Below are 26,296 nucleotides of genomic sequence, written 5' to 3' on the forward strand. Positions count from 1 at the left end.
TAATTGCCCATCCATGCTTATTTCAACCGCTGTTTGGTATTTATATAGAATAAAAACCTCTAGGAAAAAAGTCTCACAGGTTAAAGCCTGGGGGAGACGTTAGTTCCCCCAATCTTTGTGGTTTGACCACTTTATTCTCTAGTCTGCTCTGCTTCAGAGTATGAGCCTATTTAAAGATTTAAGAATTAGAAATCCTAGGATTAAATTGCCAGTCTGTATTTCGCTCTTAATTCATAGGTTAATGACCCCTATTATAAAGAAGAGATTAAAAGTCAGTCTTCCTTTGCTTCCTGGAAAATAGTACTTCTTTTCAGTTGAAATGTCAAACAGACTTTATACAAATTGCATACCTTATTCTTGAAAGAGCACTATTATACACACTGAGGACTCTAATCATTTGCTGATTAACATAATTGGGTGGAAGACAGTACTGATGAAGCCAAGATAAAGGGCTTAATCCTCAAAGTCAACAGTTAACTCTACACACAGAAAAGCTCTGTTCTGTAGCCACAGGCCCTACCCCTGGCCAGCCAATTTTGCACTGTATATAGCACCAGTCATGGAGAGCTGGAAGCCAATGGCTCAGCAAGATCCAGTCCCTCCAGGAGAAGGACAACACAAGGCAAGTGCTCTAGGGGTCAACAGCTCAGGAAGATTCCTCTGCAAACCCAGCTTCCCTCCACGGCAATGAACAGCAGTACTGAGGGAGGTAAGAAAGGAGGACGTCCCAGCTGGGCAATCCCACACCTACCTCTGTGTTGACTCCAAGGGCTTTCTCCAGAGAGTACCGGTACTTTCCCATCCTCAAGGAGAAATCTCTGTAATGCTTGTCCACCGTGGTCACCCATTTCCTGATCTCTGTGGCATGAATGTGGCCTTTTTCCACAAAGCTATCGGCCAGCTGAATCAGGAGTTTCACCTTCTCCTTTGTTTGCTGCCCCAAAAGATGGTCGTAAGTTACTAGCTTACCTTTACTATCATGGCCCTTCACTCCAGCCCTCTTTCCTTCTTCACAGAAGCCATAGATACCCCAGAGCCAGACTGCCTCCGTTTATATCCCAGTGCTGTCACTTACTGGCTGGGAGGGCTTGAGCAAACTACTGAAACCCTCTGTGCCTCAGTTCCTTCATCTGCAAAATAGGGATCATAATAGTATCTATATTGCAGGGTTGTCGTGAGCATTATATGAGTTGACAATGTAGGATGTGTCTGGAACACAGTGTTCACAGTAAAAACTCAGTAAGCAATAAATGTTAGCCAGTGTGGTTATTGATGTAAGAATCTCTTTCATTAATATAGCACTTTATCAGTTTACAGAGTATGTTCATGTTACATCTGAGACTCGTTTGAGTCTTAAAGCGTCCCTAGGAGGCAGGTGGAGGGAGGTGGTACGAGTCTCTTTGAGGCTTAGAGAGGCTTAGGGCTTGTCCAAGTTCATACAACCTGTAAGTGATAGAGCCGTTTGCCTCTGGTCCATAGTTTCTAGTTCTCCCCCTTTACTCTACTGGCCTGAAGGAGGCTTTCTAAACATCAGGTGAGTTGGCACAGCCAGGATGTACAGAAATCTAACTAGCAGATTTAAGAGTAAACTCTGTCCCTTTCACCACCAGGATCTTGTTTTTAGCTTCCTTGAGAGAGAGCGAGAGAGAGAGAGAGAGAGAGAGAGAGAGAGAGAGAGAAGAGTGAACAAAGCTAGTGTCCATCACAGGGCTAAGTGAGGTGGAGCCCTGACGTGGGTCAATTTCATTTCTAACAAGAGTGTGTTCAACATCTACTCTGTCCACATCACTGTGCAGAGGGCTGTGGGGAAAGCCCTGGGGGGTAAACAAAAGAAGAAAAAGAGATTTCCACCAGACTGTCTATATCCCTAGAGGGACAAGATTTTCACACAGAGTAGTTCAATAACTCAGGGCATTATGTAATTGAATGTCAGAATAAGAAATATGTATAGTTAACACGGCAGGAATTTTAAAACAGGAAAAAAATGAAGGTGGGCTGGCAGGGGCAGAAAAGGTGTCATGGGGGAGGCGGGACCTGTGCTGGGTAAGATATGGAAACGGAAGGGCTATTCAAACAAGCAAACGCTTGCTCAGAAGAATATTTACATAATATTCTGAGAAGTAATCTTTTATCTTTCCGACTGGGGGAAAGTAGGTACAAGGTTTGGATCATGCTACGATCTGGGTAATTGAGGGAAACTGAGACAGAAAATCACTGGATCAAGAACAGAACAGACAGAAGGGCCTTTCTTTCTTTATGCCACCACCCTCACCCGTGCCTCTCCAGGCTCACCCACAGCCCCTCCCACGAGAGACTGACCCTCTCAAGAACTGCCAAAGGGAAGCTTCTGGCCAGAGAGGCAAGCAGAGAGAACTTGGTCCCCCACGGCCAGGGCTCCCGCTCCCCAGCAACTCACTCAACACCTTCGGGCCTCTCCTACCTCAGCACAGTGGGCTGGGCCCCAGGGCTGGGAGATAAGGAACCAGAAGAGCTTCGGTGTGAAGGAAAGAAGGTAGGTATGAGGACAGGAGGAACACCTCCTTAGCAACGAAAAGGCAAAACTAATGGCGCTGGGACTCGGTTAATACAAGATACCTGGTATTCCAAGGACTTCCATTTCTTGCATTTAGGGCTTCCCCTCTAACCCGGGAAACAATTTTTCTTAGGTTTGTCACTTACTTAAGACAGTGATTAATTTTTGTAGCTATAATCAAGAAATCCATCTTCATATAAAATCTTGGACACACACATTTATTCTCTGCTCTTGGTAAGGAGATTTGAGCACGAGATGGGGGTTTATAGCCAATTGGTAGCAGCAGTCCTACCAGAGCAGCCCTACAATTTCCTATCAGAGGAAATTAGATCCTAAAACATCAAAACTGATTCAGAGTCAACAGGGATAGTGGCTTGTGATCAAGAGCATTCCAGGTACGTGTGGGACCCAGGGGGAGCAAACAGACAGTGAAACTGGCAGCGTAGACAAGCTCTTCCCCACGTGGCCTCACGTGCCCACGTGACCATCTCCACTGCTCTCCGTGGCCCCGAAATTCCAGCCATGTTAAATAAACCTCACCTGCCCCCCACAATGTGATGAGTGGCTCCTCCTCAGCCCTGCTTTCACCCCAGTGGCCCTGCCTCACCTCTCCTCCTCCCCACAAGCCGAGTGGGAGGTGCCCTTCCCAGGGTTCCCACAGTACCACACACACGCTGCTACTTCGGCGTGTATCACGCTGAGTTATTTATGTCTCCTTCATTAGACCATGCGCTTCTAAGAGATGAGTGTGATCTTATTCATTTGTAGCTCCAATGTCTACTATGTATACCATAATAATAATAATGTTGAGTAAATGGATGAGTGCGTAATTATTGTGCTGGGAGGTGAGTAAAATTAGACCAGCAAGAATTGAAGGTTTACAGTGGGAAGAATTAGATGAAAAGATTTGACCCCAACCATGCCCATGGCCCCTACTGAGAGCAGTCTGAAGTGATTTCTTATACGTGGGTGACTACGGTGGCACAGTGCGACCCGCCCCATGCCTGGCTACCGCTGATGAGATCAGAGGTAAAACTTGTCCCACGAGGGCAGCCCATCAATATGCAGCCAGTGACTTCCAAGGTGTCCTGGCCTAGAAGCTCTGACTAAACAGGGACAGGGGCAACATGCTGGGTCAATTAAGCTGGTTTTTCTGGGGATGTGAACTGTAGAGACAGGGAACTGGGTGGCTGGGTGGAGAGTAGAAGTGAAAGCAAATAGTAGAGGAGAGAAGGGAAGCTGAATCACAGTGGTGGTCGTCATGTATGCCCGATCTCCTGAGATGAGCTGACCCGGAAACGTGGCTGCTGGAACTGCCCTGGTCTTGGGTGACATCCCAGTTTTCATCTCCAGAGGTGAGACTATGCCACGTGTCTTGTTCTTCCCATTGGGCTGAGTCATTCAGCTTTTCCTGCGCTCCTTCGAGGTCCAGCCGCACAGCTTCTGTCTTCTTTATTTCCACATACAGCCATACAAAGTCTTTTCCCCTTCTAAACTTAAGCCAGCTTGAAACTCAAATCTTGCCACCAAGAAGAGTAACGTATACAGACTGATAGAGTGGGGGTCAGATTGTAGAGGTGCTTGCATGTTAGGTTCAGGAGTATGGACATGATCTTGTGGACAAAGGGAGCTTTTGGGGGATATAATTCACTTGGGCCTGGAAATTTAGAACACAACTCACTTATCTTGGGATTCTTGTGTCCCCTAGTATATATTTTGCCCTTTCATTTTCAATTCTATGTTTTCTGCTGGAAAAGACAGAGGTTAAAAATAAGGGTTCAGTAGTTCTATTTTTCTTATTTTTTCTCTTCCTTCCTTTTGATCAGTTAATATTATATCATCTTCCCCTAATCAGAGCACCTTACTCCGAATATAGTTTGTAAAAAGCCCTTTTGGTATCTCTTGAAAATCTGACAAGTCTTTAAAATTTAGCCTTCTTGACATATTCTCATAATCTAATTATAAGCATCCAATTGGCCTTTCATTGCTGACCTGCCTTGTACTTATTGATATATTCTTTGGGGGAATGGAATTATTGTGCTCCCTGAGTGGGAAAACCGTTCCTTGAGATGTATCTTCATATTCATTCCACAGGAGAAAGATCTGCTTGTTAAATATGAAAAACTAAACCTTTCAAAAATGTCTACCACATGTGAGCTATGTTCATTCCTCTTAAGAGTCTCAGAAACGGAAACATGACCATGTTTTATCTGAACTGTTTAGATTCTACTTTTCTCGTAGAAAGTGCCTCTCTGACAAGCCCAGTGTTCCTTTTCCTGGCTATCTGAATTCAAAGACATCATTTAGTTCAGCTAAAGCTCCAGTCACTTTCATTATCCCTTAATTCTCTTTTGTTAAGAAGAAGCTAGTCCAGTTTATCTTATAGCTTCTTTCACTTTCAGAGATAAAATTATCAGTTTAGAAAAGCGTTTTCTCGACATCATTACTCATCGAGAAATGTAAATGAAAACCACAATGAGATACCACTTCACACCCGCTAGCATGGTTATACAAAAAAGACAGACGATAACCAGTGTTGGAGAGGATGTAGAGAAGTGAGAACTCATATACACCGCTGGTGGAAATGGAAAATGGTGTATGCACTTTGGGAAACTGTTTGGAATTTCCTCAAAAAGTTAAATATAGAGTCGCCACCTGACCCAGCCATTCCACTCTCAGGTATATACCTAAGAGAACTGAAAACATATGTTCACACCAAAACTTGTACACAGATGTTCACAGCAACATTATTCACAGTAGCCCCAAACTGGAAACAATCCAAATGTCCATCAACTGATGAATGTGTAACAAAATGTGGTTTATCCATACAGTGGAGTATTATCCAGTCACAAAAAGGAATGAAGTACCGATGAAGTACTGCTACAACATGGATGAATCTTGAAAACACTCTAAGTGAAAGAAGCCAGACATGAAAGACCACGTATTATGATTCCATGATTCCATTTACATGAAGTGTCCAGAACGGGCAAACTCATAGAGATAGAAAGTAGATTAGTGGTTGCCAGGGGCTGAGGGGAGGGGAAAAGGGGAGTGGCTGCTGATGCATATGGGGTTTACTTTGGGGAGGGATGATATATTCCGGAACTAGACAGTGGCGATGGCTGCACAACCCCGTGAACGTACGAAAAACCACTGAATTGTAAAATCAGAAGAATCTAAAGAGTCTTGCTGTTAGAAGAAATAGAGTTCTTCCAGATGTCAAGATGATTAAGCTTTCCTATCACCATGTACCTTGACCCCTTATAAATTTTGAAACCCACAGTAGGAAAATATCATTGGCATTCTTCTAACTGGGTTGTCCACAGCATACCACAACAAGAAAATCTTGTTTTCCTCTTATCCTCATCCAAATTCTCTTTATCTTATTTTTCTTCTCACATTCGTATATGGCTATATAGAAGGTACCTTTTTATATTCAGTGTTTCTTCTACTTGATCTGTTTCTTTGGAACACAGTATAATAATTCAATATACTCAGTATACTCTGTTGCTCTGCTCAATCATGAGGGCCACCATACTTACTGTCGTGCGGTTTAAGCTCAATTTGGTTTCCATTTCAAATTCACTTTATTGGTTATAAAGATTAAAACCAAAGATGGCTGGCTAAAAGAGGTTTGCTTCTGGTAAGTGGGACTGCAGTGGGGCCGGAGGCTACTGCCTTTCATCAGAAGGTCCCCAGCTGGATTTGTTATCTTGTAGATATTCTCATGACAAATAGCCCTGAAACTTGGAAATGATAGATGGAAGGATGAAATCTCATTAAGAGAAACAGTTAAGAGGGAGAGAGAACAGAGAGAGAGTCAAAGTAAAAGAATCATATTAAATAGAGGTTTGGGGAGGAAGCATTGTTGAAATCTACCCAAACTTCTTTTTCTCTTATGTTCTCAAATATCTGTAGCCTCCCTTCAATGCATAAGATATAGTTAGGTACGTGAATAAAGCATGGTTCTTGTCCTTTGGGATCTTGCAGGCTCATACAGGAGATAACGCTGCCGGGAGGACAGGATGGTCCAGGTCAGGTGCCTTAAGGGCTGCACAGACAATGTCTGCAGTGCAGGGATACGCCGATTGTATCTGGCTTGTAGGCAGGGACACAGAGGAAGAGGCACTGAAGTGGGAAGGCGGGGTCTTCTTAAAAAGTACAAACTAGAGAGAAGGGAAGGATATTCTAGGCAGAGAAATAGTATAGAAAAGATACAGAGGCAAGAAAATAAATGGTGTATCTCTCGGAGGGTAAAAAAATAATATCCATTCAGCTGGAGCATAAAATCTGCATAAACACATTAACTGAAGATACAGTGGCAGTGGTGAGGTGGCACAGTCGTAGACGTTGTTGAGTGTTGCCTAAAGGCACTGCATAATCATTAAAGCTCTTGAGCTGGGTGGTAATCTGACCAAAGTGGCGTTTTAAAGATGAACGCCAGTGAAGGGCAGGATGGGTTGGAAGGAAGGAAAGGCCAAATGCATGGAACCCAATTAGGGTGACAACAATGTGAATAGAAAAGAGAAAGACAGGAAGACTGTAAAGGAAGGATGAATTAAATTGACTGAATGGCTCTCCACATTTCCACTTCAGTGATGGACAGACTCTGATCCTAGGAAGTTCTGGGTTTCTGCCGTGATCCATCCTACGTCAGTAGGATCACCAGTGGATCTGATACTATTCAGCCTCTTAGTGGTTCGTTGTTGACACTATTTGGAGAGGGGCAGATAGGTGCAAAGTGGGTAATTCAAAACCATTTTCATTTGGATTTGAAAAGGGTTCTGTGCATCTGCCACCTCCTGGGCACTGTCTGCACTAGCTGGTATTGAAAGGAATCTCTTATCTGAAATGACAGTCCTTCACATTGGGTGAAAAGGTCCCAAAGCTCACAAGTGTGCAGGGGAAGGCTCCCCACTATCAAGAGTTCAGAGTGTAGGATTCACAAAGTGGATGACCACTTCTGAAATACCAGCTCAGGAACGAGGCTAAGGGGCTAATTTTGTTGCAGCAGATTAGAGAGAAATTTGCTGTAGTGTCAGAGGGATCTCTGGATAAGGTAGGCATTAATACGTTGCCCCGCACCCCGACTCACGAAGGCTCCTCTCATCCTGGGAATAGCATCTGCCCTATGTGGAAGTGATGCCAAGGATGGTCCTCCATGGCAGGGAGCCCCGTGTGAGGGACAAGGATGCTACAAAGAGGGAACTGAGACATCAGATTTCACTCAAAGCCAAGGGTCCTCCGATCAAATCCTGGCTGGGAAAACAGATGAAAATGAGATTTCCTTCTATTATATTATTTTCATTCTCCACCTCGGTGTGAATGGGGGTGTGAGCGTGTGTGGTACGTGCACCAGTGCATGTTTTGCTCCCCAGAGACTTCAGCCTGGCTCATTTGCAGGGTGAGGCCCGAGGGAAGTAGTCAGCTCCGGAACCTGCTTTGTGAACCCACACACAGCCACTGGCCCTTCCCAAAAGGTGGACTTCCCAAGCCATTCAAATTTTAAGAATATGTGGCTGATATTCCCACACAATGTGCATTTCACATGAATACATTCCTTTGCCTTATTTGGTCTGAAAGAATACAGCAGATTCCAGAATCTGGAGCACGAAGATGAGTACCGTTTGGAAGCACAGCGTGTAGGAGTTGAGTTCCTGCATACAGAGGCTCTACCAACAGCTGCATCTCTTTGGATGTTCTGGTCTCAAAGGAAATGATCCTACCTGTGTGTCCCCCGCCTTGCCTCTGTAGTCAAGCATTTCTGTGTACAGAGGCTGTCCTCCCTCCCACAATGTGAAATTGGCCAGATTGAGGAGTGCTGGGTGGACGGGGAGGGCTCCGGGATGCTTCCTACCTTGGCAGGCACCCTGAACTCTCCATATTCCTTCAGCAGCTCCTGAGTCTCCTCTGCGGTCTCCCCCGGGGAGGTATGTGTTGAGAGGTAATATTCACCTGTTTCTTGGATCCAGTCCAGCGCCTGTAGGAGGAAACAACCCATTCAGTGCCCCAAAAGCCAGCTGTTAGTAAGAAAACATTCCATGCTCTGATGTGAAGGTTTGTAGTTTGGGACAGCATGATGGGCCTAGGAAATGCCGGCACGATTCAATCAGTATGTAGCGTGGAAGTTGATTTTATGAAAGAGCCCTCCCCTGTTAGACCTGGAACAACCCACCAGCAAAGAGAGTGTCTTGTCCATTGGACTGGGGACCCTTCTAGGCCAGGCCCAGTGTCATCTATGAGTTAGAGCAATCTGCCCCCAGCATCTCCTCCCAACTCCTGGTACCAGACTCTGAACAGAGTGCCAGGTGAAGGCTGAACGGCTGGTCAGCACAAGGATGCTTTCTTCTTTCCATCCCCACCTCCCGTCTCTACTCTGCCTGCTCCTATGACCCTCTTGAGGACTGTCCCAAGTCTTGGTCACCTAGGCCTCTGTATGGTCCCCAGAACTGAGGCAATGCCAGGGAAAGCTCTGAACATACCTGCTTGGCGCTTCGCTCAAACACCACGTATTGCTGGCACTGGTCTAACCGCCGCTTCTTCAAGGTCCAGAAGTGCAGGACACGGTTCTCCCTCTGTAAGAGCTCACTCAGGATGGCTGCAGGGCAGAGAGATGGGCGCTGGTCACAGGAAGGTCCTGAGCAAATCTGACTAGCTGCTTCAGCCCCGCTCCCACGTGCCAGATAACTGAGACCTTCAAGTCTCCCCATCGGACTGATCCAGCACCAGAAGCAAGGGAGCAAAAGTTTGGTCCAGAGAGCATTTCCCAGAGATCAGGGAGACTGGGGGAGGGCCTGTTGATGAGGTTCCATCAATGAAGGGGGGAAGAGGATGTCCCCAGGGTGACTTAAAAGTGACTCTGATTCTCTTCACGCCAAAGCTAGTCCTTGATGATAAGAGACCTTGGGAATGATCGGTGCTGAAAATAATAGCTAACATAACTGGCGCCTGGGAGCCTGCAGAGAGTGAACGGACTTGACAGGAACACCAGCCACTCTTGAGGGCTTCTAGGAGAGGGCCAGAGGGGAACGGCATGAGGACTGGGGTAACGGCATGAATAGCCATGTCACTTGCCACGAGCTCTGTCCCATACAAGGGGCTGTGCACTTAGCACTTCAACAGCACAATCTCAATTTTAAAACCTCTAAATTATGGGCCTAGGGAAGCTATGTTGGAATCACGTCATCACGGAATCATGTCTCTAGGCCCAAACTTCCATGCTGGTTGGGACCGATCATAAGAAAAGCTAAAAGCTATTCTCACGTCATCTCTAATGAAGGTGAGTGCGAGGATGTGTACAAGGCATGGGGCACCACGGTGGCCGTGGGAGCTGTTTGTCCATGTCATGTCCCTCCCTCTCTCTACTTCTGTTGTTCTAGAAGCAGCTGGTTATGTGGATGGATTTCTGAAGTGTCTAATAGTCTGTCCTAAGCTTGAAGCAATAAAATTTATTTTGTGTTGTTTGCCTCCTGCTTCCTGCTAACTATATTAGATACTAATAAAATACACAACAATGATGCTATGGAAAGCTAACACTTATTCAGTACTCACTATGTGGCAGGTACGTATTTTCACAGTACCTCAGGATGCATGGACCACTATTATCTCCATTTTACAGATGAAGAAACTGAGGCTTAGAGAGGATAGGAAACTCAACCAGGGTCAGTCAGATAAAGGGGTAGAGCTATTTGACTTAAGAGCCTGGGTCCTTAGCCACCTTGGTCTACCGAGTTACTGTGCTCTACAGAAAAGGCACAGCCCAAATTGCAGTGCTTGTACTTAGAAGTTCTTGTTGATTTTGTGTACTCTTAATGCCCTACGGAAGTTTGGCTCTCTAAGGACAGAATCTGTCTCTCCTCTCTTAGGCTCAGAGCTTTTATGGTCCCTATTATTCACCTCTCCCTATATCTCTGCCCTTATTATATGTAGCTTTTTAGTTCCTCCCCAAAGAGACAAAGTGTACTTCCTCACCCCCGAATTCAGGCTCAGTCACATGACTTTCTTTGGCAAATGGGCTGTTAATACATAGGACACAACGAGGGGCTTGAAGTGTGCTTGTGCACTTGAGCTTGCCCCTTAAACCTCTGCCATCACCTCTATAAGAAGTTCTCCTGGGTAACCGCTGCCCCTTCAACCAAAGTCCCAGAATTAATCCGCATGGAGCAGACAAGAACCCACCCTGCAGTGAAGGGGCCAAGCCAGCCAGACCTGCAGCCTCAAGCAGAACCGCATCACTGAGCCCAGCCAAGGCAGCTGGTCCCCAAGCCAACATAGTCATTGAATGATAAATGCTTATAGCTGTAGGCCACTGAATTTCAGGCGTTGTTATGCAGCAATAATTGCTCCTGTAATAAAAACTTAAAATAAGTGGCACTGGTTTTGGGTCCAGGCAGCAGGTGGAAAGGAAATGGCTATAGGAGAGATTGTAGGTCCCTGCTCAGGTGGAAGCTTCCATTGGGCAAAGACAGTGAGAACCTGTGTTTCCTTTATTACTCTTTTTGTCTCCTAGTCAGAGTTTTGTTCACTGAGGTCCCTCTGTGGTGGCTGAGAGAATCAATCCAGCTCAGGTGAAAATCCTAATGAGTTTCAGGTTTCATTTGTGCCCCATCTGGTAAACTTTCCTTTGGGCAAACCCTGCCCTGGCCCCCACGAAGGTGCGGCACATCCTGCTCACCCTGGGTGGCCGCCACTCTCAGCACACTGGGGCGGGGGCGGGGTGTGTGCACTCTCAGCAGGCAGCTGGCCTCACCCGAGCTGCCACCTGCACTTGGACATCAGAACACAGGCTTTGAAAAATCTGCAGGAAGGGGAAGGTGACATAATGCTAGCCACCCACAGGGCCCCTCGGCTGCAAACAGGGTGGCACATCTGGAAAAGGAATGCTGCTTCCCTCTTCTCTGTAGGGATCTTTGATTACTAAGTTTAATTCTCCCCAGTGGCCTCTGATCTTCGCACCTCCTGAGTTCCTTGAGCAGGAGAGAGGCCCTTCCCAGAGGTCAGAGCTTCCCTCTGTCTGCTCGGCAGCTCGCCAAGCCTGTCCCCACTCCCCACGCCAAGTCAGCGTCACTTCCCTCCCTAGCCTTGGTCTCTGGGGTTGACTAGTGGCCATGTACTGCACAGTGTAGATACATAGAGACCATCTGTCATTTCAGAAAATGCTATTAGCGGTGTTCTCAACTCTTAAGATAAATGCAAAAGCTCTGGGGAAATTTTATAGTCATTTTCCCATCCCAAATCCTGAGGCATGTTGAATCGCCACCACCCACACCATCCCACGTCACACTTCTTCTCATGCAAGGAGAAGAACCAGGAAATCTGAGGTCACATGAAGACCAGGTACCCAGGCTCTGGTCCATGCGGCTGAAGTGGCTCGAGGCCGGCAGGGCTTGCACTGACCTTTCACTTGCTGCTCGGGTCCTCGGGTGTGACTGGCGGCACTGGGCATGCTGACATTGTTCCTGTGGATGTACTTGAGAAAGACCTCAGCGTTCCGCCGTGCCAGGGTGCAGGCCTGAGAGAGACAAGGTGTGAAGCCCCACACGTAAGTCCGGGTCTGGTAGGGGCACATGATCTAAGACACTGGAGAAGGGGTGCCGGTGATGAGGCTTCTGGGGTTCTGGGGGAACAGAGTCCTGGGGCAACTTCCAGTTTATGCATACTCCAGTTCCAATGCAGGAGACTTACTCACTCTTTCGTTGAGTAAAGAAAAGCTCCCTGTGCCTCTCCCCTTTCCATCACAGACAAAACCAGAAATCAGCCACCCTTTGACTACTACGTGTTGATTCAGCGTGACCACCTGAGTGAGAGTGACTCTCAGGTTGGTTTCCCTCTGCCACCAGAATGCCTCGTATATGACCACTGGTGTAAGCCACTTTAACATTAGCTTAATTTAGACTTGAGAAAGCAAATTTAGTGATCAAACCTATTAACTGTATGTTCCAAATCTAAATGGAAATTGCCCCATATTTTAGAAACATATTTGTCCATCAAACCCACCCCCGCCTCAATAAGACTACTAAGGATCCTACTGCTGGGAAATATCAGTCATGTAAAGGGGTAAGAGCCACTGTACCACCCCCTTAAGACTCACAAGAGCGGTGGGTAGCAGAGAGGACAGGTCTGTCCCATGCTATTGTACCCAATCCAGGCCCAGCAAGGGCAGGAGTCATGAAGCAAGTCAGGGCTAGGATCTAGGTCTACCGACAGAGTACTTCTAGTTTCTCTCAAGACAAGAGATTTTCTGAATTTCTTTAAAAAGCAGTATTTTTCCCGATGGTAGAGGTAATACACGCTAGTCCATTAATTTTCAATCCACAGTTTTCAGAATTAAATTATCTCTAGACAAAACTGTTAACTTTTAAACGTCTTTATACTTAGCATCTGATTCTACAAATCATATGGTAAAAAAATTACTTTAAATGTTGCATTCCCAACAGTGGCTTCTGGGAGCTCTGGTAAAAGACTGCTAGTGGGTCCTTCCACTCTGAGGCCCGTGAATTTAACAGCTGGACAGTGGTCCAAAGCTAAGGAATCCAAAATCAACTAATGTATACACATGGGGAGCTCGAGCTTCCGTCCATTGGGCTTGTAATTCCCACAACAATAAGGAGTTTTTCAACTATGGTTTTAGGCACGTATGGAAAACATCAGAACATTTTCTTTTTTCCTTCTTCAAAAGAAACATTTAATTTTATGAAGACATACCTTTATACTTCTATTTAAAATATCTGACACGCCCTACATAAATTGTTTTGTTTTAAACTTTGTTTTGTCATAGGGAAGACTTTTAAAATCATCTTAAGCCCTGTATGGAAGAATTTCTATTTAATCTTATTAGCTGATTACTAAGAGGTTTGATCAAATGCGGGTACAGATACCAGATAGACGGGAGAAGGGCAGGGAGAGGTCATCTTTAAAAAAGAATAAAAATAAAACTTAAAGAGGTGGTCAAGTAGAGAAAATCCCTAATAAAAGAAAGGCAGTTAATTACAGAATTGTAGAAAATCAGTGGCAACATGTCAGGGTATAAAAATTCTCTTTTGTGCTTTCAGAAACCTGAAAGGAAGCAGAACATGAAAGCAGGGAATTTGAGAGAAAATGGAGCCTTTAGATAAGTTTTAACACTGAAGGCTCTGTCAGAGAGAAGATCAAAGGCAGGAGGAAAGAGGCTTAGGAGAACTTCCCACACCAGCTGAAAGCTATTAAGAGCAGGACTGTGCTTCCTCTCTGGGAAGCTAAGGCTCTTTTAAAAACAAAACAAACAAAATAAGGTATCTCTCTCTTCATACAGCACAATAAACAGTGTTACATTCATTGGTAATTGGTAATCATCAGACTGATAAATAAATAAGATGTCTAAATGTATTTCTTTAACTCTTGCCCTAAATTTTGCATCATCCATTTATAAAAGATGTATTTTAATAGTTTTCTATCTAGGCTTATATATTTCAATTAAAATATTTTTATAGATAAATGAAAGTAGGTATTTTTCTCACTTAACATCAATGGGATATCAGGATATTTGTACATGGCACCAGTAGAAACGAAGCATCCTAATTGCCTAATTACACAAAAAAGTGCTGAGAGAAATAAAGAATGTTTGAACTGTAACCTTTCAACTTTTCAAATTAACCAGCCACTAGCCCCTCTACAAATGCCCCCTTTAGATAAGAAGCTAGAAAATAGAGGGGTATGGGAAGCCCACATGAAGCAGTGAGAGAGAGAGACAGAGAGACAGAGACAGAAAGGAGGAGGCGGAGGCAATGGGGAGAGTGAGACAGCAGATAAAAACCAAGACTAAAGTCCCAAACCTTGGATGACAATGTGCTCTCACCTTAAGAAAGGCCTCCTTTTGTTCCAAATGTTTACTGATGAGTGGGATGACGTGGTCGATCTCTGCTGCTGGCCCCAATTTATCTCGTCCACCACACCAGTCCTCATCTCTCCGGTATTCTTGCTCTAAGCTCTCCAGGACACTACAGACCTAATGAATCATGGAGGAAAAACTTAGTAATTTAATCATTTAAAGGTCCTATTTTATGAGGACCTTTAGCTAAGAGACCCCTACAGAAGTGACATTTTTCATTCAAAATCTAATTTGTAGACTTAGGTGCACAGTGCCCCTGAGACATCTAAGAAAAGTCCAGAAGGCAGTGAGAATCCAGCGTCTGGAGCTTGGGAGACAAATGACTACCGAGATATGGATTTTGGGATTATCTTCTGACAGTTGATGGTTGAAGGCTGAAGCTGTGGGGGTTGATGACATCACCTAGGGATAGTATGCAGAGCAAGAAAGGAAGAGAGACTAGTAATTTGGGGGTTTTCAAAGTGTTTTTATATATTATATTGCTATAACCTTATGATACGTCTATGAATTAGGTAGAACAGGAGAAAGAGGTTTGAGGAAGATAACTGGGTTGCCCAACTATCTGTCCTTGCCCTACAGGAAATAGCCTCAAGTAGAGGTAAAGGAGGAAGTTGCCTATGTTGTGTGACTTATGGGCCATAAATGAATGTTACCTTTTCCCTCCCTGGGGAAAAATATTCCAGCAAAATTGTTTCAAGGTACTACTATAAGGCAATGACATCTCCAGGCCTGCTATTATAAAACGCACATTTCCTTCAGAGGGATAACAAATTTGGGTTGACCTAAAAGATAGTTAAGATGGTTTTTCAGTTCTAAAAATGCTGAGAGGCCGTGCTCTAAGTGACCTTATAGATGAACTCAAAAGACCAAAAGCATTTCAAATGGGGCTTAGAGGGAAAGTTAGGTTGAGTGCATCAGTAGGAGACCAGTTTCAAGGCTTAAGGAAGGATGCAGAAAATAGAAACTCATCCCTATACTTTCCTTCAATAGTCTGTGGCAGCAGGGGAGAGCAGCTCTAACTACCCTTGGCCTCCTCTGTCTGAGAAAGGCATCTCTTTTGGTGAAGGACGTGGCATTGGATAAGACGCTTTTTGAGTTATGAACTGAACTGAAAAATAAGCTGAAAGATGTCCCAGGCAGAACACCCCCATAGCCTACATGCTTCCCATGTCGTGAGGAGGCCTATCCCTGAACTCCACTGGTTTCTTTAGCACCACACACCTCTCTTGTTGCAAGGCCTGAAAACATGCAGGAGGCTCACGTCTTGAGAAAACAGATTATACACACACAAAAACTTTAAGAAAACGAGTACTTGACACCTATCCCATGACAGTATTGAACTTAAAACCAATCAATTTGGGAGCTAGAGGAAATGGAAAGATTATCCAACGTAAGTCCTCTAATTTAATAGGTGAAGAAACAGAAATCTAGAGAGATAAAGTGACCTTTGGTAAGGTCATTTCAGGGTCAAATTTCCTGACTCCATCTACTGCTTTGTCCCCTTCAGCATCTTGAACCATCTCAAATTAAAATCTGTATACGATATTAGACAGGGGTTAAGCCTCATTTTTTTCATATGGATATTCAGTTGTCTAGCACCATTTGTTAAAAAGACTTTACTTATTGAATCGCTTTCTCAGAAATCAACTGACTGTATATATGTGGGTCTACTTCTGGAACCTCTACTCTGTTCAACTGTGTCTATTCTTACACCAGTGCCATTCTGTCTTGACCACTGCAGCTTTAGGGTAAGTCTTAAAATCAGGTAGTGTAACTCCTTCAACTTTGTTCTTCCTTTTCAAGACTGTTTTGGCTATTTTAGTCTCTTTGCATTTCCATGTAAATCTTAGAATCAGCCTATCGATTTCTATTAAAAAAAAAAAAGCTTGCTGGGGTGTGATTGGGATGTGCTGAATTTACAGATCAACTGGAGAAGCTCTTTATCTCGTTAGTTTGCTGCTCCCACTTCCGAGGCCATCAAAGGCATCATCTCTCTGAAACACTGAAAGGAGGACTGAGAGAAGGTCTGAAGATGAATACTGGCTGCAGGGCCCTCTGACAGGCATGTTACGTTTGCTCTAGATAGACTTTCCCATGGTCCCTGTAAGTCACCCAGAGGAGAAGGTTTCTCTATTTCTACCAGGGAGTGATTTGAATGAGGAAATTATTTTATACTGAATAAAATTACTCCTGTCTTAAACCTCTGTTTCATGAAAAGAGTCCCCTAACAGCACCCAAATCATTTAAAAATCCTCTTAGCCCTTGCGCATATTGCTGTACAGATGTACTAGTAATGGGTTTGCATTTTTATGGCCCTGCTGTAGGTGTCTCCTACCTTTTCTCCCACAGCTGCACCATCCTACCAGTTAGGCTCACAGTTCTCCAATGACAGAAAGCTGTTTCCTTATTAGACTGGGAACCCCATGAATGAAAGAGCTGTATGCTTTTCAAGCAGTGCATAGTGCTTGATTGTGGTAAACTAGACTGTGTTCAGCAAATTGTCATTCTCCTCTCCCAAGCTTCACAGGAGACATATACTGCCACGCTTGGTTGATGTTGGCTTGGCCATGTGACTTGTTTTGGTCAAAAGGATGTTAGAGCACGTGACACAAGCAGATTTGAAATGCACTTGCACAGTAGATTTTGGGTTCTTGCACTCCTGCTTTTCACCATAAATATGCCTCAGGTAGCTGCTGGTCAAGAAGGAGAAATATAGGAACAGATCCAGACCCAACCTGCAGCTTGGAGCCTAGTTCTACCAAGCTCAGCCGAGATCAGCTGAACACCGGATACTTAAACAAAAAATATGTGCTTATTGTTTTATACCACTGGGTTGAGGGGTGATCTGTTACACAGCATTATTGTGGCAAGAGCTAACTAGTACACCACTCAAACTTGGCACTCAGCCTACACCTACCCAGTTTCTACTTCAACACCGAAATCCTGTGAGGTTGAGAAATTTGTAAGAAACAAATCACACAGTCCACTCCTCTAATGGAAAGGATTATAAGGAAGCAAACCATGGTATTTCCACAGATCATTCTTCTACTCTCAAAGGCTAGTACTGAGAGGAGTGGCTTCTTGCTGAGGAAGATGCTGCAGATTTGCAGTGTGAGGCAGAAAACAGTCCTCCGTCAGTCTCAGCCCCACACATTCCACAGCCCTCTCCCTCACCTGCTCAGAAGTTTTGTAAAAGGCCACTGAGGCATTGACCAGTTTCAGCCGGTCTTCCATCTTCAGCATAAGCTGCTGCCAGTGGAGGGCCACCTTCTCGGCACATTCCCGGATGGCGTCCGCGTCGTAGTGGCCAGCCTGGAGCAGTGCCTCAGCTTTCTGCTGTACCTGCAGGGCACTCTGGTGTGTCTTCTGCAAGGAAGTGGCATGAAAGAGGGACTGGGCACAAGGGGAGGAGAGAGAGGTCCGTGGGAACGACCCAGGCGTGGTATGGGAGGGGGTGGAGTGAGGCGTGAGTGGAAAGATGCAGAAAAGTTAAAGAGCTTTAAATGACTGATTCAAACATGTTGTCATCATTGTTTCTTAAGCATATTTTTAAAAAGAATATCAAACATTTTCATTAACTAGTTGTTCAGGTCCCTAACTCCTGCCCCTACTCCTTTCTCTTTACTTGCACCACTCTGCATTTTAAAGACATTTCAGTTTCTGTGCTAGAGAAACGCAGTTGTGTATAAATCTGCTTCCTGATTGATTCATCCATTAGTTAAATTTCCTTTTCAAATCTAATCATAAAATTATTCATCATGAATTTTCAAAGGAGGTTACTGCTGTAGTCCCATTCTGCAGATCAAATAAACACAGCCCATAAAAAAGATCCCCAGGTCACACAAATCTCAACCAACAATGCAATCATTTTAAACATGAATGATCAGTTTTAAAAAGGTTCCAGTAGAAGGAAGACATTTGGCAGGTTAATAAAGTAGAAGAGTAGCATCTCACACCATCTCTTAGTTACCAAGGGAAAAGAGCAGCACAGCAGATAATTCAGCTTAACACATCATCCCACATTACTACCTTATTTGTGTTTGCCTTTAGGATAATCTATATTGTAGAAGGTCTGTTTCTTATTCAGGGTAAGTGTCATTCTCTGAGTTCACGTCAACTGTAGGGGGTGGGGAGAACAGGTTGGAGAACTGGGTGGCAGGGAGAGAGCCAAATGGGATCACAATGTATTAAAATAAAGGACGGATGTGGATGAGCCATACGACTTCAGAGAGCTAATATTATCCCAACTTCAGCTGCTGGAATCATTTCAACCCAATGGCACAGGACTAATTTGGCCTTTGCACTTTCAAAGTAGAGCTTAGCTGGCAGTGGAGAAGAGCAGCTAGAAGCCCAGCACCTCACTCCAGAATGATTTCTGCCCTTCTTGGGCTGCAGTGTTGGGACAGTTCCCCAGAGCGAATCCATCAGCCTCCTGTGTGTGAGTACAACCTCCCCCTCTTCTCACCTCTGTCTCCCCCTTCACCTTCATTGCAGATGGCAGCCTGTCTAGAGAGTCTATCAACCACCTCCTGGTTGCCCTCCCCCGCCCCATGCCTGAATCTGTCCTCAGTGTTAGCTATGTTAGCACGACCTCCTCCAGCAGCCTAGACTCCTTTATTCCCTGGCTTTGCCACTGAGTCGGGCTTCAGTCCCGATGACCACATTAGCATCTGGCTTCCTAATTGCTGGATGAAGCTAGAAAAATAAACTAACAAGTAGACATGATCCACTAAAAATCCTTGGTTTCTTTCTCTGTTTTACTTATTGGTACCATTTTCTTTTCCCGCCTCCTAAATGTAGAGGCACCCCAAGGTCCATTCTTGGTTTTGGTTCATGTCTGTAGAGTTCTCATCCTTTCCCTTGGCTTCTAGCATTTCCTCTTTGTAAATGGCTCTCCAATCTATATTTCTCACCTGATATCTGAGCCTCGTCTTTAATTGTCTTCGGATGTGAGGGTGAGCTGCCTGTCACACCTCTCACCTAGGTCAGTAGCACTGATTCGGATGATCTAGCTGCCTGCCCCATGTTAGTCACTTACAAAGATGCATTCTCAGGAGAAGTGAACTATCTTCCCAGAGAGAAGAGGAACCCTTGCCAAGGAATGAGAATGGCTTTACTGTCCAGTCAGAGCCTCCACCTTCCTCCCAGATGTCTGCTCAAGTTCCACACCTAAACCTAAACTCCTCCTCCCTCTGAAACAGTCTTCCACGGCAGTCCACCATCCTGTTGACGGTGCCCTCCTCACTCCATCTAGGACCACAGTCTTGTCATCATCCTTGCCTGCTGCTCCTCGGCCTGAAACCCAGTCCAGCTCTCACCACTTCACACCTAGGCCTCTGTGGTGGTCACCTGACTAGTCTTTTCCTGCCTTCCATTTCTAACCCATCGAACCCGTCCCTTACATTTCTGACAGAGTCTCTCTAACAGGAAGTGCTTCAATTAAGAGAATCCTAACATCCTTTCCAGTGCTAAAACCCTAATTTTATGCTGTAAACATCACTTCCATCTCTCAATTCACACGCCTGCAATGGTTCACCCACTGCTATGAAATCAAGTCCAAACTTTAGAGGATGTTATTAAAAGCCCCTCACACTGTGGTCCCAAGTACTTCATTATCATGTACTACTACTTCCTTCCAAAGACCATTTGAAAACAAACTTGCCATTGCCATCTTCATTCTCCCTGACTTTAAGGAACACATCTTAGAATCTCCTCATCTGTGATCCCGTCTCCCTTGGAGACTCAGTTCAGATCCAACCTCCTTCAAAGAGGCCTTTTTGGACAGCCTGAGACTTACTAAAAACTACCCTCTTCTGAATACCTATATCACTCATCTAACGCCTGGCTGATTTTCCTTACTTAAGACAGTGAAACTCTCAAGGCAAGGACTGTTTTAAAAAAATCCCTTTAATAGCTGTCATTTAACCAGGTATATATTCTGTGCTAGGAACTGTACTTATGCATTTTTTCCTAGTTCTCATAATACTACTCCAAGGTGGATATTATTATTCCCACTTCACAGATTAAGAAACTGAGACTCAGGCTGGTTAAGGGACTTGCCCAAAAATGTACATCCAAGGAAGTGATGAAACCAGATTCAGGTTTGACCTATTCCCAAATCTATGTCCTTTCCACCATATCACACCATATCATTTCATCTCTAGCGATTAGAATGGTATCTACAGTTTCTCATTCAGAGAAAGGGTTCACCAAGTGAACATTAGTGATTCTGATAATTATTTGGCCTCTCCTCAGTATATGAAACCAGCATATAATTGTCATCATAAATTTGTTATTATATATTTTCTCTGAGAATGGAGGAGATAGAGGAGTAACTTTCATTTTCCTATAATTTATGCTGTGTAACAAATCCTCTTCCTTATTCTGAAACTCATTATAATCTAACAGTCCTGGGAGCCCCTTCTTCCCTTTGATTACCTAAATGATAAACTCTTATGCATATGACATAATCTCTGCTTTGCTAAAGCTTGAGTCATTATTTTGCATTTATTTCTACTATTATCTAATCCTATTGAGTGCTGTATCTTTGAGACATGGATTATCAAGGATGTTCATATTTAGTAGGAGGACATGGAAGAAAACCGAACCAAATCAACTGAATTTATTACCCAGTGTTAACTACTGTTTCTGTCATAATGCTTATGCTTAAAATACATAAGAGGATTTCAAATAAAAATGGATTTTAAAATCAAGTGTGTCTCTATGACGTTCACAGTTCTTGAAGACACATCAGCCACAACATTTGGATACTAACAAACAATAATCTGGGTTTGTTGATAAAGCTATGCTTCTGGAGAGCTGTGTACTGCTCTGCACTCTGAATGGCTCTGGGGAACTTTTTCTGTAACCAAGGCTACCTCAGGTAAACATTCTGACCTTCTTTAAGGAGACCAAAACCTTCAGACTGATGAGGCCACCAAAGCTAGGGTGAGCAAACATCTTGGTTTGCCCATGGGAGTTCTAGTACGTGCTGATTTTCCTGGCTTAGTTATTAACAATTCCCTCCTTCACTCTTAAAAGTGTCTCAGTTCTAACAATAACTTATATGATCATCTTACCTACAGCCATTTTATTTTCCCTTCTGGAGCCCAGGGTTCTTTCTTAGGGCTCAAGAAGTCAAATTATGTTCCCTGTCAGTGATCACTGTAAAGGCCTCCAGTAACAGTATCAAAATGGGTTAAATCAAACCAGACTAGTTAGATCTCCTATCAACTTGCTTAAATCCCCTGGTGTACATTCCCCCAATGCAGAACCTGGTCTAAACTGTCACATTTAGAGAGAAGCACAAGCCATCTGGAGAAGGAACGTATGTTGAAATTCTGGCTCTGTTCTCTTCAATATCCTAGCCAAGCTGCAGACCCTGCCTACCTTCCATTCCCAAGATCTATGAGAAATCCTATCTATTCTGCCATGTCCCCTTGAGTCCACAGACATAAACTCGACAGGGGTCTATATCTCAACATCTATTCTAAGAATATTTGTTCAAGTTGCATCCATGAAATTAAAGAGATATAGATGCTTAGTGGGCCTCTATTCTGTTAAGGAATAATACAAATTCATACACACTGCATATGCAAGTCAGGTGGAATTTGGTTATTTCAATAGCATTGCTAATGCATTTACCCACTATTTTCTACTAGCTCATTGAGATACTCAAGGGTGTCATAACGCTTGGTTTTTTGTTTTGTTTTTTGTTTGTTTGTTTGTTTTATAATGCTTGGTTTTACTTGCCCAACGTTTGATTAAGGGACTGAAAATTTAATTACCTGATGGGGCAGGTAAACCTCCACATTCAAGATAAGCAACGAGGAGGTATCGCCAAAGGCTGTCCTCTCTCTGCCTAGCATCCCTCACAGCTTCATGCCAAGCCTTGAATGTGACTGCCCAACCTTCGTTCTCTTCACTGCTGCCTCTCGATGGGGTTTTGACCACTGTGTGCCTAATTCTTGATTATAATCCCAATCTTGATTTTTCCTTTACAATGAATAGATTCCAACACTCTAATATTTGGGCATGCCAGTAAAATGCAACAGAGCTGATGATAAAACTTCTTTCCTCTGGTTAGTTCTTCCTTAGAAAATAATTTGTCCATACTGTGTGTGTAATACACAGTTTATTTTTAAATCTCAAATCTCAGACAGGAGTCTGGTATGAGCAAGGGTTCCTAAGAAGTTATCAGACATCTTAGAGAAATACATTCATATCAATGCTATGTTTTCACATACAAGATAGCTTTTGGAAAATTAAATGGTTGAAATCAATCAATACTAGCTTAAAAATAGCTAGCAATCAGTTGGATCACTGTATTAAAGATATACTTATTGGCATGGACAGTTAAAATTTTATCATTGTTGTGTTTTTTTAGTAGAAGACAATCACCTTTGCATTTCTTACACACTCAGAAGTGGGTTAAGTTTTATACTGAACCACAAGTAATGGATGTCTTTGAGGTTTTCACTTCTTATCTCTTTTCCCATTGGTACTGAACTTATTTTATTTTTAACATAGTTCCCATGTCCCATTTCCTACTCTTTTCCCTACACCACTCTAGAACAATCAGTTCGAGTCTCTTTGGGAAGGAAATGTTCTAGTAGAAAGGATAATTAAAGATATTATTTAAAGCAAGACAAAATTTATATTAGACTATCGTAAGTGGAGTTTTATTTTAAAATAGCCTTTAAAACAAGTCTTGGTAGGTTTCTGGTTTCAGTTTATTCTTTAAATATGACTTCCACCAGCATTACTGAACAACTATTTTCAGTGAATCAAACTATCTAGTACAGTCTGCTCCCGTGCTCACTACTCTTGTTAAAAGGCTGATCTGACAATGGAATCTAAATGTTACATGTAAACCAAATGTTTAAAAATGGAATCCTAGTTTACTAATGACTTCTGCAGTTGTTTATCCTCAATTCTGAGGGAGCTTCAACTAGAGGTGACTTCTAACCTTTTAGCTTTACATTTCTCACATGGTGCATAGTCCATAATGTATAAAAAACTCAGTGGACCAGGGGCCTTGAAAGTTAAAGGTACCAATAAGTAAGAAAGATCCACATTTGGAGTGTGAATACTTGTCTTCCAATACCAGGCTTCCTTGGGGTGATGAAGCCCTGCATTTGTTTCTCCATCAATTCCTGGGTCATAGGGAGGCTACCTGGCCCATTTCTCTAGAAAGAGTAATGGCTTCACCACATAAAGGGAGACCCACATCTTGAAGAATCATCCTGCCTAAGGTGCAGAGTAGAGAGGGGAAGGGAGGACAGTGCAGCCAGATTTGGGTGTTACCTCGATGGCCAATTGGAACTGCTCGTGTTCCCGCTGCAGCTGCTCTGCTTCCGACAAAGAGCTGGCGTTGACCAGGCTGGCGTTGAGCATTGACTCCCCATTGCGGATCCATCCCAGGACCTAGGGAGTTGGGACAAGAGCACAGGTGAATGGCCTTTCTGTGACAGGCCCTTCAGTCAGAGAGCTTGCTATCTCCTACCCACAGTTGAAGACAGGACAGGAAGAGTCTGGATAATTAAAATCTCCTTAAATTTGCCTCATACCTTGCGCCATAAGGTACTTATTTTAAGTACCAACCTCATTCCCAGCTTCATCTTTTCTTTCCTACCCTTATCACTCCTCAATCCCAGGCTCCTCAGCCCCTTAATTTAAACATTACTTCATCTGATTGCATCGTATGTATGTTTCCGAGGTTCCATCTGGAACACAGTACGGTATAAATAAATAAATTCCATCTGTTGGTATCCCTTTCATTTTTTTAAGGCCCAATTCAAATATCAACAACTGCTTGAAATCTTCTATACCTAACCACTCCCATTAGGAACAATCTCTTCGTCATCTAGTGAAACCCAGATCATTTTGCATGTACCACCTTTGTGGCACTCACCAAAGCCTGCCTTATTCAGTTATTTTGACCTATGTTTCATCTCCTCCCCTTACAATGTAAACTTCCGGAAGACTAGAGTAATATATGAGTCATATTTTAATCTCACCCAATGCCTAGCACAGTACCTTTCATACGACAGGTATGCAGTAACGTGTTTGAAAGAGTGAAAATACCCAAGTCACCGTGGAAAATACCCAAGTCACACCTGAGCAGTGTGTCCAACCTCCTATACCTTGCAAAATAGCCAAGAGTAGACAGGTTTGAGCTTTGATTGGTTAAACAATCCAAAGGGAGGAGAAATAAAACAAGCAAAATAGCATGAATCATCCATACACTGGATCATTAGAAAAAGGGAGAATATGTTATAATTGATTTAAATTATTTAGAAGCAATGGCTAGGCTGAGTAAAATTTCTAGGTGACCTTAATTAGTACTGGGGGAAAGAAAACTCAGCCAGGGAATATTAAAATAGAAGGAGAAATAGCTGACACTGTCTAGACAGTCCCAGCTAAAATAGAGATGTGGCAATAATCCAGCTAATAGAGTCAAGTGCAAATAATCAAACTGGAAGTAACAGGCCTTGAAAATCTACCTTGTGTTTGGTCATCAGAAAATTGCCAAATATTTGCTTTAGTAAGGAGTCTGAGAGTTTGCTTGGAGAGGAAATAAAAATTCTTCTGAAACGTTAAGATCAGTAAATACCATCCATCTGTTCCCTCAAGGCAAAGCAGAAGACACCACAATCTGTTTCAGATTTTTTTTCTTCTTCTCTCAACTTCTTCATGTTAAACAATTAGAAAAATATTAAGTCTGGTCTCCTATTCCATAACCCTCACAGGCATTTCTCAAATGTCCTCCTTAGGCAGAAAATGACTGATACCATATTGTGCATGGATAACATCGGGACATAAATCCCACTGAAGCTGGGCTACTTGGATTGAGATGTTAATTCATGGGCAGTCTGGCAGATTGTGGATGAGATGCCAATCTGTAAAGCAATTAGTTCCAGGAAATAACTGCTCAGAGCGTATGTGTGAAATCTCTGATGCCACTGGTGTGCTGTAGCTGGCTGACTACAGAGGTGTTAATGATTTCTAAAAGCTGGCTGCAAGTTCGGGTACATGCATCCATGGATTGCATGCCCAAATGCTTCACCCCTTTGGAAAATGGAGCTCACAATTTATATTTTTGAACGACGTTAAGTCCTTCTGCAGTGATTCATCACATCTTGCTTGGTTCAAGATTCACTTGAGGGTGTCAGAGAAACATTTTCTCAACGTGCATCACAAATCAATGCTTGAGGGACAATTTGATTCCCTCTGGGCCTCCTGAGTCTTGCTGGAATATTTTCCTCTCTAGTTTCAGTCAACTGAAAACATCAGTTATAGCTATGGTTGTGAGGTCACCATCTACCGGGTTTTCCATTTAGAAATACTACAGGTTTTAGTCTCTACATCTTTCATTAAATGATGCCATATCCTTGATATCCTTGTTCATTTTTATTTCCCAAATGTTGTTTACATAGGCATTCCAGGACTTCAACATGGGAGGTTTGATTTTAGGAAGATAAAAATGCACTGTAGTTCAATCAATGGCTTGGGTTCAGGGGTGGGACTGATGCCAATGATTAAACTACCAAGTATTTTTATCTTCCGAAAATCAAACCTCCCATGCTGAAGCCCCAGACTCAGTCCTAGAAGCAAAACTGGGAATGTGTAGAAAGAGCATAAAATCTGAAGTCAGAATACCTGGCTTTGTTACTGCCTGGTAAATCCACTTAACTCCTCTGAGCCTCAGCTTTTTCATCTGTAAAGACAGGATAATGGTCCCTTCCCTTCCTATATCAGGCTGGATGTAGCGTACCGTAAAATGCAAAGCCTGATGATGGTGGTGCTAGCGATTTTTAGTTTTGAGGCAAAACTAGCTAATCCTATGATTCTTCATTTACACGTCTCACAATGAGAAGAGAAAAAGGTTAGGAATA

At 43.5% G+C, this 26,296-nt stretch overlaps 1 protein-coding gene across 8 annotated transcripts in view; it reads right to left on the minus strand.

Moving 5' to 3' along the window:
* LOC137225116 (kalirin) overlaps positions 1–26,296 on the minus strand; it is a 460,124-nt gene that overhangs the window by 60,501 nt on the left and 373,327 nt on the right. For 4 of the 8 annotated variants that reach the window (XM_067738655.1, XM_067738657.1, XM_067738651.1 and 1 more), the window contains exons 16-22: positions 23,706–23,825; positions 17,574–17,765; positions 14,367–14,516; positions 11,930–12,044; positions 9,016–9,131; positions 8,391–8,513; positions 752–934 (exon numbers count right to left, since the gene is read on the minus strand). In XM_067738655.1, the coding sequence (XP_067594756.1) occupies positions 752–934; positions 8,391–8,513; positions 9,016–9,131; positions 11,930–12,044; positions 14,367–14,516; positions 17,574–17,765; positions 23,706–23,825 (999 nt within the window). Of the gene's footprint in view, positions 1–751; positions 935–8,390; positions 8,514–9,015; positions 9,132–11,929; positions 12,045–14,366; positions 14,517–17,573; positions 17,793–23,705; positions 23,826–26,296 lie in introns of all 8 variants that reach the window. The other 4 variants (XM_067738652.1, XM_067738654.1, XM_067738650.1 and 1 more) reach the window with 1 other exon arrangement.

The sequence above is a fragment of the Pseudorca crassidens genome, chromosome 5 (genome assembly GCF_039906515.1).
Source record: "Pseudorca crassidens isolate mPseCra1 chromosome 5, mPseCra1.hap1, whole genome shotgun sequence".
NCBI classification, from domain to species: domain Eukaryota; kingdom Metazoa; phylum Chordata; class Mammalia; order Artiodactyla; family Delphinidae; genus Pseudorca; species Pseudorca crassidens.